Source organism: Phaethon lepturus, unplaced genomic scaffold (genome assembly GCF_000687285.1).
Source record: "Phaethon lepturus isolate BGI_N335 unplaced genomic scaffold, ASM68728v1 scaffold8075, whole genome shotgun sequence".
NCBI classification, from domain to species: Eukaryota; Metazoa; Chordata; class Aves; order Phaethontiformes; family Phaethontidae; genus Phaethon; species Phaethon lepturus.
Window position 1 is genome coordinate 103,980 of NW_010538352.1, and position 12,671 is coordinate 116,650.

General features: G+C 35.9%; 1 protein-coding gene across 1 annotated transcript in view; it reads left to right on the forward strand.

Annotated features, from left to right (window-relative positions):
- Positions 1 to 12,671, forward strand: part of LRRC7 (leucine rich repeat containing 7) — a 101,287-nt gene that overhangs the window by 38,349 nt on the left and 50,267 nt on the right. Inside the window, exons 7-9 of the mRNA XM_010286768.1 lie at positions 3,111 to 3,185; positions 5,922 to 6,066; positions 8,200 to 8,272. Of these exons, the coding sequence (XP_010285070.1) occupies positions 3,111 to 3,185; positions 5,922 to 6,066; positions 8,200 to 8,272 (293 nt within the window). The remainder of the gene's footprint in view (positions 1 to 3,110; positions 3,186 to 5,921; positions 6,067 to 8,199; positions 8,273 to 12,671) is intronic.

The window sequence follows — 12,671 nt, forward strand, 5'->3', positions numbered from 1 at the left end:
AGTCATAGAAGAACTATCTGTAAAAACAGTGCTGCTGAATCAGGGCTTACAATTTTATGAGGATGATTTTTTCCTGTAGCTTTAATTAAAATTAAGATAATTTCTCTTTAAATAAATTTTGAAATGTCATCGAGTAGTAGAAAGCTGTAGCAAGGAGTCTACATCCGGTTTATAGACAGTGCACTGTCTTCTACCATTATAGTTATAACCCTGTTAATGTTTACTAATTTTATACTATTATGTAGGAGAAAATAGATGGTTTTAACTCAGTTTTTTGATTAAAACAAGAAATTTTTTGCATAGATAAATAGAATAAAGTTTTCAGAAGTGGTATTTGGAATTTTGATCAAAAGAAATATATATATGCTTTGGTAGGTTTTGTAGTCTGTTTTAGATGTTTTAGAAGAATGACTTTGACATCATTCTGCATTTTTGCATTGTAGGATAGTGTCCCTTAAGAATGATAAAGCAGAAGTCATTATCCATACTGCTAATAGAACCAAACTTCCTGAGTTGACTCATTTTTCAGGAAGCTGGTCCAAAAATGTATGAACTAGAATCAAGTGCCAGAAGCAAAATGGGCCAAGAGACAAGGGAACAGAATGAATCTGCAGAAGTGTCATAGGAAAAGTGGTACTAGTTTAAATCAAGATGACCTGGAACAAAGGACTGAAAGGTGCTGTTTTCAGGGATTCTGAAAATCTGATTTGGGTTCCTTGATATTGGAGAAAAATACTACCTAGAACTGTGGTGGTGTGGAAGAGCTGAATTTCTTTGACAGTCCATCCCTGGACTACTGAAGTCCCTCCCTTTGTACTGGGAGACTGCTCTTCATACAGGCATGGGGTTAAGAAAAAAGTGAAGTAATTCTGTTCATTCGTTTTCTGGAAACAAGACTATACAAATAAGGACATTGGTATGTGTTCCTAAAATAGAAATTGTCACTTCCTAAATAGCGGCCGTATTCAAGAGACTTAATGTAATCAAGGAAGGGAATAGGTAATCTGTGTCACAGGCCTCTGGGAAAACTGGAGCATTAAATCACAAGGTATGGGTCAAGGATTTGAAATCTCTCAATCTTTGAAGTGTCAAAAAACAGCACTGGACAAATCAATTGTAGTACCTCTGCCTGAAAGGAGGGGCAAGGCTGGTGTAGTTCTTTCCAGAGTTTTAGGAGTCCGGGGTCAGCAGCAAGGCTTTAGAAGAAATTTTGAAAGAAAATAGTTAAAGATGGGGAGAAAAGGAAGAGGAAAGAAGATAAAATGTAATATACTTTTACCAAAGATTAATGTCGGTCTTCAATTCAGATCTGATGTTAGGAAACATTTCTTTACCGAGAGGGTGGTCAAACCCTGGAACAGGCTTCCTAGAGAGGTGGTCGATGCCCCAAGCCTGTCACTGTTTAAAAGGCATTTGGACAATGCCCTTGATAATATCTTTTAAGTTTTGGGTCAGCCCCAAAGTGGTCAGGCAGTTGGACTGGATGGTGGTTGTAGGTCCCTTCCAACTAGTCTAGTCTAGTCTAATTGTGGCAATCTACATGGAAAATGAAAATACTCTCCAAAAACGCATCAGCAGAAGCATTTCTATCAGAGACAAATAAGAAGCTTTTAATACCACTTATCAAAACATCACTGAGATCTCATCTGAATTATGGTATGCCATAATCCATACTCAAGAAATTTCAAATCAAACTGTAATATGTACAACATAGCAGTAGGCTGTTGCCTTTGAGAAGGGCATCTGTCTAATGAGAGGAATTTAAAAGAAAATGAAAGTTGCAAGGGGAAATTATGATTATCTGTAATACCTTAGTCAGTGAACACTCTGGAGGAATAAAGAACCATTAATCATCACAGGAACAAATAATACAAAATTACCATTAATTAATTTAGCCTGGAAATTGGAAGTGGTTTTAACCATTGAAGGACAACAAGATTTCAATAGAATTAGCCAAGGCAAAATAAATTATCTTCATAATATTGACTAATCAATTTTTAATAGAAACACATTATGTGACAACATGGAAAACTGAGGGATTGACCGCTCCAGATAAGCAGGTTCTTTCTTATGCAGTAATGCATTGGGAGCTTCTCCCATAATGTACCATCTGACCTGGGCAACTGGAAAATCATATTTCTTATGGGAATTACAACATACCAAGGACCTTAGATCACAGGGGATAATTAGATGTCTCTCTTCAGGTCCTGTGATGCCACACAGATACATTTGTTTCTAGTTGTGTTGAAATAATTCCAGTGAAATAGTACTACAGACCTTTAAAATGCTAGAATGATTTAGTTAGAACCAAAATGAAATATTTAATATCAGTTTCTGGCAGACTGTGAAAAAAATCTCTACAACTTTACAGAACTAAGGCAAATTGAAAGCCTTATTTTACCTGTGAAGATAGTGTTTTGTGAAAATAGTGTTTCATTAAAAAGAAAAATACTGCTTAGGCTGAAACATGGAAATATTTGTGACCTGATAATTCTTGATTTTCACAGCTGTAACAAATGAGAAATTATGTAGGGAGTTGCCTTTTTCAGTTCACTAATATCCTACAGTATTGAAAAGAATAGAACATCTTAGATTAAAGCTTAATACTGTGATTTTAAGGCTTGATCATTGTATACTATTTTAACTACTGAATATGACAATTGCAGACATTAAATCGTACATAAGTGTGGTATATCCAGGGAAGTGTTCAGCAATATGCCTCCATTAAGCTATTTTTAACACCATAAATCATGCAAACGGCAGAGTTTAGCATGTGCTGCAAGATAAGATTTGGTCTTTCTTTTCAATGCATTGTTTCTGAAGCTCCACGGTTCTCACTTCTACTTTTTGCCTTGTTCATAAACTGCTTACTGACGCCAGACTGTTTAGAACAAGAACTTCTAAGGAGTTCTTCTTTGTATTCATTTCTTTTCCAAAGGGTTCTTAAATTTTACAAGTTTTGAAGAAGAGCAACAGTGTTAAATGAAAGGAGCATACTGTTCATGTCATGTCAGTGAAGAGGGATTTTTTTTTTAAGAGAATATTGACTTATATTTAACTAAATATACTGATTTATTTAACTGACCATAATACTATATTCTTTTCCTCAGCCTGAGGTTCTTGAACAAATACAAAATCTAAAGGAATTGTGGATGGACAATAATTCTTTGCAAATGCTACCTGGGGTATGAACATTTATTTTATGTAATCAAATCATTGTGTGATATAGTGAAGTATTTTCCTTGCAGTAGGTAAATGCATGTGCATTTTCTTGAATGGGTACATATTCCTTGTTCACATAGTCATTAATTATTATCAAGAAATAAAAGTCTCAGCGTAGCCATTCATATGAAAGCTTTTTAAATGTTATTACATGATAGTGTCTAAATGGGTATGTGCCTGTTCTATTTAAGCATTGTGTAGTTTTCATTGTGAGGAGAAATTATTTCCTATTGTCTCCTCAGTCACCATGCATTAACTATCAGTTTTATAAAAACATATGCGAGTTTTAAAAAAGGAATAGGAAATACTAAATAATCTAAGTAAATTTAAAAGTAGAAGATGGTGTGTTATAGATTCAACTATACTAAAAGCAATTCTGAAGCAGTGGAATACAGATATATTCCGCTAGAAAGCACTCCATTTAGAAATGCAACAAAAAATATTTTAAAATCTATACATTAGGGTCATGGTCACAGATTAGTGCTGTTCTGAGTTGTTGCTACCCCACATTAGAATTTTGGTTTTCGAAGATTTTTATGGCCATAAAATATTTGAGATTATCACTCTAAAATACCTACACTGATTATGATTGGAGAAAGGGATCCCCGTCATTAGCATTTCATCATATGTTTCACACAGTAATGCTTTTCATTGCTGCAGGGAAAATACAGAGCTAAATCTAGCACAGACATGTCTAGGTGTTGGAAGAAGTACTTCCTCTTTCAGCTTTCAACATTTATTAATCAGTATTCAATTTTTTGCATTGAGCAATTATGCTTTTTTGTCTTTAAAATAGATTACATTCATTTTTTATTTTGTGTTAAGCAGGCTGTTTGCACAGAAAATGATCATTTTCAGTCACTGTCCAAATACCCACTTTTTGAGTGCTTTGTTAGTGGAAAGAAAAACTGATGTGGAAATCAGTTCTTGATACTGAAACCAGCTGGAGGCCAAGAACAGAAATATTGCAGTATTGTTGCTGCAGTGTAACTGAACAGAAGAAATACCAGATATACAAGAGTGTGGGCACAAACATTTTAACGATTATTCTGTCTCTTTTCTGTTCACAATGAAATTGTTTAATATATCCAGTGCTAAAATGTGTTCCAAACTCATAATCCCTGGAGAGGGTATTTAGAATTGAAGATGTTCAGTAGATCATGGAACTGAATCCCAAGGAGCATAATTATTTACAGTGAATAATTCATGTCTCCTGAATCTGATTCTAGTAGATCCAAGATGATGAAAGCCTTCTCCAAACCAAGGGGTTTAAACCAGTTAATATTAGCTTTAAATTTTGACTTTTAAAAATAGAAAGAAAATACCAACTGGTAATTGATTTTAAGATTTAGAGATTTGCCAGGTTTCCAATGTTAATAATTCAATTTTTAAAAAAAGTAGTCTGTGCTAGAAACAAAGATTGTGTTCAACTATTAACATGAGTAGATTGGCAAAGGCTGGGGTGAAAGGGAGGTTTTCCCTTTATACAACACGACAGGTATGATTAAAGATAACATGAAACTGCCTCCTTAGAAACACAGAGCACATCCCAGCAAGGTAAGAGGTGAAAAGCAAGTTATATTCATATTGTTTGGAAAGTACCTGTGGGTGAAGCTATCTGAAAGCATTTTCCTTTTTCATGTGTATAGTAAATAACCACAAAAAGTATATGTAAATAACTAAAAAACCCACTCCCATGAACTTTTATGCAAATCATAGACTTCACAAGTGATTCCCATGGCTTTCCCAAAATCTATGAAGGAAGTTCCTTCATAGGCCATGAACATTTTTTCATCTGGTTTGAAACAGTATTTCTGTGGATGCACAGTATTGCAACCACATGGTAGCTCTCCGTACCGGTGTTGCGCTGCCTTGTTGCATCCCACTGTGTAACCCTCCGGTCTGTGTCGTAGCTCTGCCACTGGCACATAGATCCGGCTCGTTTACCCTAGACCCAGCAGCGGCACCTCTTTGCTGTTCCGCTTGTAGGCTTTAGTTTAAGGAAAACAGCAGCGTCTCTTTTGTTGATTTGCATGGTGAAGTTTCACATCTAGAATGAAATGACCATCTTGTGATAATGGATAAAGAAGCAGGTTGCTTCTGCAGGCTTCAAATTCTACATGCTACGTAGATTTTGCAAGAAATTAGGGAAGAATTCCTGTCATGTTGCTCACTGATGTTACAGCTGCAGTTAAATACTGTAATCATAAAAGTGTATGATTGGGGTTAAGCACTCATAATTGAACTATGAGTATCTAAAGTCTAATTTGAGATGTTATAAAATTCAGAGGATCAGTTTGGCACAGAAAAGCTTTACCTGCATGTCTAAAGGGACCTTAAGGACTGCCATTATGAGTAGATGCGAATTGTGAGTAAATGTCCCTTGGATCTGTGTCCAACTGAAGAAATAATACAGGTGTATGACTGAGAACTCAAAGTTTTAGCAGATTTACTGAACCTGGAACACATTAATTAGTTTGATATGTGTCCTTTAGTTTGGTACAGTTCCTTTTGCAGTTGTCTGAACAGGAAGGCTGTTCAACCACTTCTGGTACTGCTTCAGTGAAATAACTCTTGTAAAAAGGATGCTGAGGTAACTGAACATAAGCCTGTATTACTATTGTTTGTCTTTAATTAAACTTAGAAACTGGCATGCGGTGTGTATCTGTTCAAGTAACACTTTGTAACGTGCTATTAAGTCTATAGGGAAGTTAAAACAGCTCGTGTACCTGGACGTGTCAAAAAACAGGATAGAAACTGTTGATTTGGACATATCAGGATGTGAAGGACTTGAAGATCTCCTGTTGTCATCCAATATGTTGCAGCAACTGCCAGACTCCATAGGTAAGAAAAGCTCAGAATTTCTTGTAATCTTTTACATTTGAGGATTTCATTTATATCTTTCTTTGGTAATGATGAGACTTTATAATAGCTGGAACAAGATCTGCCATTAAATTCCAAAGGGTTTTGAAGTATCTGTGTCTGGGCAGTCCATGAAGACCATTTTGTAAAGTCAGGAAAAAAGTCCATGATTAGAAGGTATTGATTATTCTGATTCACTATTTTAAAGAAAATAAGCAAAGAAAGGTATAAGTGATCTGATCTAAATTTGAAAGTAAGTGTAACGGTGATTATGTTAACCATGTTAAACCCTTGAAGGAAATTGCAATTCTTAGTTACAGAAGTGCAATTCCATATGAGAGCATTAAACAAAGACATAGTTCAAACTATTAATTTTCTTTTTTGACTATATCGCATGCATAAAATTTCTGAATTATTCAGAATATATAGAAATTCTGGAAGCTAAGTGGTTGTAGGTATATCACTCTATACATCTGGGTAATTAATTTCAGTCTTGAATTATATTTTCTTGGGAAACATTGAGGTCTTTCCTCTCTTCTGTTGCTTCCAGCTGATGAGCCTGCTATATCATCATAGAATCACAGAATCATAGACTAGTTCGGGTTGGAAGGGACCTTTAAAGGTTGGTTGACCTAGTCCAACCCCCCTGCAATGAGCAGGGACATCTTTATCATCATCTTTTTCACTTTCCTAAGTGTGTCCCTTTGAACATGAAAGTGTTAAATTCCCCAATTTTAAATCAACTCAGTCAAAACTCCAAAATGTATTGCTAACTAAGAATACTGTGCTACGTGAATGTTACTAGATGCCGTTTACAGCTGTTTTCCATTTTGGTCTTCTACATCTCACCATAAATACTAGAATTTTTGCTTTTTGTGGTTTTCTGATACACATATGCAGATTGATTTTTAGAGGGCATTTAGCTCCTGTACAAAAGGAATACATGTTTACATTTTGAATTATACATTCTTGCAATTAGATATATTAAATTCTCATTTCCAAATTCCTGTTACTGAATGGTAATAGATTTAACAGAAGTAAAGCGAAAGGAGTCATTTTAATGCTGCATTTCCAGATGAGAGCTTGTTGGAATTTGTTTTGGTGGAATTTTTTCCTCTTAAAAGAAAATTTTGTTGAAACCTAGATGTTTCTTGGATCATGTGGATTCTGAAAAAGTTTTCAACAAAAATGTTCTGCAATTGAAATGAGTAGTGTTTCTAGTATCCCTTTTAAATACACTTTTAATTTGCTTCAGCTTTCATGTTATGGCATATTCAGTTAACATCTTTCTCTGTATTAGTGATTAATTCATATTATTGCAGGCATTAATTACAAATAATCATTTAAAAAATGCTATTTCAATATATTCAGAATCTTTCAAGGAAAAAACATATTTTGAAATTTTAATAACTTGCAGAAGGTGGAAATCTCTTTCAAGCTTTGTTTCTAGCACTCTAAGACATATTTTTCCCATTTGTTCTGTCTTTACTTTTTTATTGTTTTCTGCTGTTACGCACTGGTAAAGCAGAAGTTTCATTCCATTCTTGGTAGATGTTACCCAGTTATGCATCTGCTTACACTTAGATGTATAGTAAATGGTAAGAATTAACTGCATATACAAATGCATTCAGGTTTCATTCTGGTTTTCAGTCTGATGCTGGTTTTCTGTCTATACCTACATACTGTGAAGCTTTATAAATGTAGCATTTACTTTAGATAATTCACCTAATGTCTTATTATGACCTGAGCACCTTTTAATCAAGGCAACAGGAATGGAATTCAATTGAAACATTATTAGATAAGTAGAAATACTGCTCTTCCTATGCAGATAGGTACTATTCTTTTTTTTTTTAACCCTTTTTTTCAATATTTCAGAAATACACTTAATATTGTACTTGCAGTTCAGCTTAACATTTAATCAGTGCTTCATTTTGATGAAAAATATTTTCTATGAGAGAAGAATGTGCCTGTGTACTCTCCTGTACACAGATGTTTTCTAAAATCTAGATCAAAGTTATTCAATGTTAGAAATCATTGTTTGTTTAAGGATTACAGAAAGTAAGAAAGATTAATATGAAATATTTTTCTATTACTTCTTCCTCACCTGTTTTGTAGGGCTGTTGAAAAGGCTTACAACTTTAAAAGTAGATGACAATCAGCTTACAATTCTGCCAAATGCAATTGGAAAGTGAGTATAAGTCTCATGATTTTCAACATTAAGTAAAATGTGTTTTCCCTTCTGGTTGCAGAATGTGTTTTTTTTTAAAGTAAAAAGTAAGACAAAGATGTACTGAATTATAAAAGAATTTTAAATTGTGTGCCTGTCACCCAGCTTACAATATTTAAATTTGGAGCAACACTATTACTTCTGTGGACTTAAGCAGGTGTAAGTGGTAAGAAGATGAAATGTATCACATTTTCCGAGAAAAAGGCCAAAGGTGTTTTTCTGTATGAATCACTTGCAGTTTAGATGATTAGAGCAGCAAAAGTAGAAGAAATGTAAGTATTTGGGGGGAATACGTCTGTTTCCATAGCAACAGTCAGTACTTGATGCTGAAAAGAAAATGGCTGTAAGCCTCATATGTATGAAGATTTCTTTAAAATATTGAAGTAGCATAAATGAAAAAGTCATGACAATTTCATAGGTGTATACATCAAAATGTGAAAGTACCATATAAGTAATCTTATTATGAAAAGCACTAATGATGCCCTTTAGCTGTCATTTTGTCAGATATTACATGATCACTTGTGCAAAATTCTTCTTGTACTACTGCGTGTCTTGAGCTTATTGCTAAATGACATCTGCAATTTATGGTAGAATTCAAGGCAGATGCAAGTCTGACTCCAAGTATGGAAATAGGCGATTCTTTATATTGTTTCACACTACACATATCCCTTTCTAGCAGCACATATCTTTAACATTGATGTTTTCACAGGATGTCTCTTCCTCTACATATTTTAATTCTGAAATGCTATATAAACTGATACTTGGAAAAAATTTCAGAATACATGGTCCCCAGCTGCCTGCTACAGCTATAGCTCTAGTGTTTTCATCATCCTCCTTGCATCAGCAGTAGTATTCATGCAGAAGAAAGAAGAATTTGGCCTAAGTAATGATTGTGTGACTGAACACATGACTATACCATTTATACCAATTCTGTGCTGTTGGCATTAAACGTTGGGAACGGGGCATCCTTGAACAGAGTTGCACTCAAACTCTGTGCCTTTGCTCTCAGTCCAAAACCCATTCTCTCTTCAGCAGGTTGTAGCTCAACAAACTACTGAAATAGTTTTCTTAAGCTGTTCTGAGGCTTCCAAAATTAAAGTCTAGAAGTCTTCATTTAGACTTGTCCACAAATGTGACAGTACATTGAGGTCTCTAGAATAGAAATAATCTCTAACCTGCACAGCCAGTGCTCTACTACTCCTGCACCCATTTGGTAGTAGTAATCGCAGTAATAATTTAGTTGTTGGTATGCCAGTCAGGAAAAAAATTCAAAATTTCTGAACTATTACAACTGTAGCAACTGAAAGCTCAGGTTTGGCTTACCATGCTGTACTTCTTGCAGTATCGTTAGATTTATGTGATATTCATGGAGAGTATTAGAAGTTGGTTATACGAATCACAAAAGGGGAAATCTTATAAACATTGTGTAGCAATAAATTCTGATAGGCGGTGAAAGCCTGTAAGGCTCAAAGCTGTACTGGACACTCGGCAGAAAGGTTAATACAATGTGTGATGTTATGTTTAACAATTTTGAGGGTCAATTTTTAAAACCTGTCATGAAGGTGCTTTCTTATTTATTGAATTGTACAAATTGAAGGGGAACCTTCCCCCTCTTTTTTTTAACCTAGTATCTGTTTAGTCTTGTTTGTCATGGAGCCTGAATTATATTTTTAAAGATGAATATTGCTAGTCTGGATGGTGTATATGCAGAGCAGTAGGCTAATCACCTAATATTATCACATTGTTCTTGAGTGATTGGTTGTACTTTCTCTCATTTAAATGAGGACAGTGTCTCCCACATCAAAATGAACCTCCTTTCTCTGACTCATCCATTTGGATAGTTTCCTACTGGGTCTCTTTCTCCTAAATGATAGTCGTAGTACCCACTGCAGAGTGTATTATTGTCACACAAAGATTAGCAGTGTGGAGGAGGGAACTCTCCCTCCAGGGACCAATTTCGTGATGAGACATAGATCACCTCAACACTGAGTCAATGTTGCTAACAGTGAGCAGCCACCCGCATTTTTGGCAGCCTTGTTCAAAGGGCAAGCCTGTAAGTGGCATTTAGAGTTTGACCCTGCAAGATACTATGCACAGTAGACCCAACTTAATAAAAAATTCCACATAAAATCAGTGGATTCACGTTGATTAAGTACTTTACCAAACTGGACCCAAAGACTGGAGGTTGTATCTGTAGGACCTGAGTGAGTGCGGCTCCCACTTTGTGGGTAGGAAGGTGTCACAAGGGGAAGTCGTGACCCGTACATAGGTAATGGCGCAGTAGCTCAAGAGCCAGTGTATTGTGTTAGATGAGCGTTTCGTGCGAGTGTCTAGTCTGACAGTACCATGTGTTGCAAAGGAAAGTGTAAACTCGTATTCCTGGGTCTGCAAAATTCCTTTTGCCTGATGTTGGACAAATAGTGCGTATAGCTAACTCTTAGGATTTAGGCTATTTTGGCAGTTTTCTGGGTGCCGTGGCTGTTGGGAGAAAAGGGCTGTGACTGTATGAAATGGGGCTGAGATGGGTTGGAACTATTCTTTCATTCATGGCAGTCTTCATTCTCCATGAATCCCTCTCTACTGATCTGTCTAAAAATACTCCTCATCTGCCTTAGGACATGTACTCTGAACTGCCTCATTTTGATGGGTGCCAAACTGAACTGCAGGTGCATATCTGATTTTTGCCTTTCTTTAAACCTATCAAGAATGATCTGAATTTAGCCTAAGGAGACAGTAAGGTTAATGATATTTTAGCTAAATTAGCGTTGTCAGAATTATAGCAGTTGTTGTCAACTTTCCTTCATGCACAATCCACGGTGACTGAAAAATCACTTTCTGAAGTGCATATTTTGTTAACCATGGTAGTTAGAGAGACACAATATAGTTTCACTGTGACTTTGTTGTTTTTATTGTGGCCATCTTCATTTTAAGGAAAGAAGCTGAGAACGTCAGTGCCAGACAATATCTTTCAAATAAAATTCTGTTGCCTGATAAAGTCATTCTTCACTGTCAGGGAAGCTTCCACTGTTACAGTTCAGAGTATCAGATTTTTTTGATTGCCATTGGAAACATAGTAGTTTTCAATTAGCTTATCTATTTTCAAGCTTTTATGGTTCTGTTACCATCAGTAAAAGGAAGCATGTGTGCATCTTGCAATTTAACAAGCTTTCCAGTTGGACTTCACTCTGTCAAGCACATATTCTGTACGCAGCAGGTAAACATGACTGAACTTTGCCTTTACTGAGATTGTTTTGTATCTAGTTTGAAATAAATTGTGGTGAACACAAAGCTTGTATTAAAGAAAAGCTATAACCCAACCTGGCAGAGCTCTTGGATATATTCCATGCATCTCTTTCACTAATCACTGTATGACTCAGGCTTTTCAGTCTACTGAAATGCAGCAATTAGAGGAAAGTTCTGAGAATTCCATGTTAGGAATAGCTCTTTCTGTTTTCACGTTTCATGAAATTTGGAGGCTGAAAGACCTTTTTTAAATTGAGATAGTGGAATAAAGTTAGACATGCAGTGAAGGTCCAGTCCTCCAGCTGTGACTTAGATAAATACTAAGGAGCAAGGTTTGTAGCAGAAGCAGACTTTTTATCAGATCTACCAAAACATTTGGAAAAAAACCCAGTCAGTCTTCTGGGTGCCTAGTCCCTTCATCAGTGGACAGGGAGATGACAAATGCTGAGGAAGAAATAATTGCTTGCCATTTAACCTTACTATTAATTAAAGCACTTGAGAGAAGAACGTAGTACATGTGGAGCAAAAATGGGGCAGCAGAATCAGGGAACAATGGCATTTGTGATGGGTCACAAAACTTTAAAACTGTGAGCTGAATGAGTAGTGCAGTACAACATTCGTTTCAAGAATTTGTATATCCAGCCTAATTTTTTTAAGAAATTCAGTAGATATTTCTTCAGAATATTTTTATATAGGTATGTGTATATGCATAATATAGATGTAATATGTATATATTCTGATGTGTCTGTGTATATAACATGTATTACATACATATCCCTGTTTGTAAGTGCTACTTGCATTAGCAAAGGTCAAATTGTTGATTCTTAATCACCAAAGTAAGTGTTGCTTAGTAGCACCTGCTGCCTTCAGGGAAAAGCAAACACTCAAGAGTCCCAAGGGTTGTGTGAGTGGCTAGGACAGGGTCCTGAAGAGCCAAAAAATGCCTCTGAGGACCATTTCGTACCAGAGCAGCAGTGGGAGGGGAGGTTCGAGCGCTGGCTATCAGCGCTCTGCATTGGATCAGCTCTTTTGGCGTTGCCTTGGCTTTCATTCTGCATAGGTGCCAGCTGCTGTCAGAGAAGGTGGCGGCTTTTATGATGTGGTCGCTTTTGGTTTA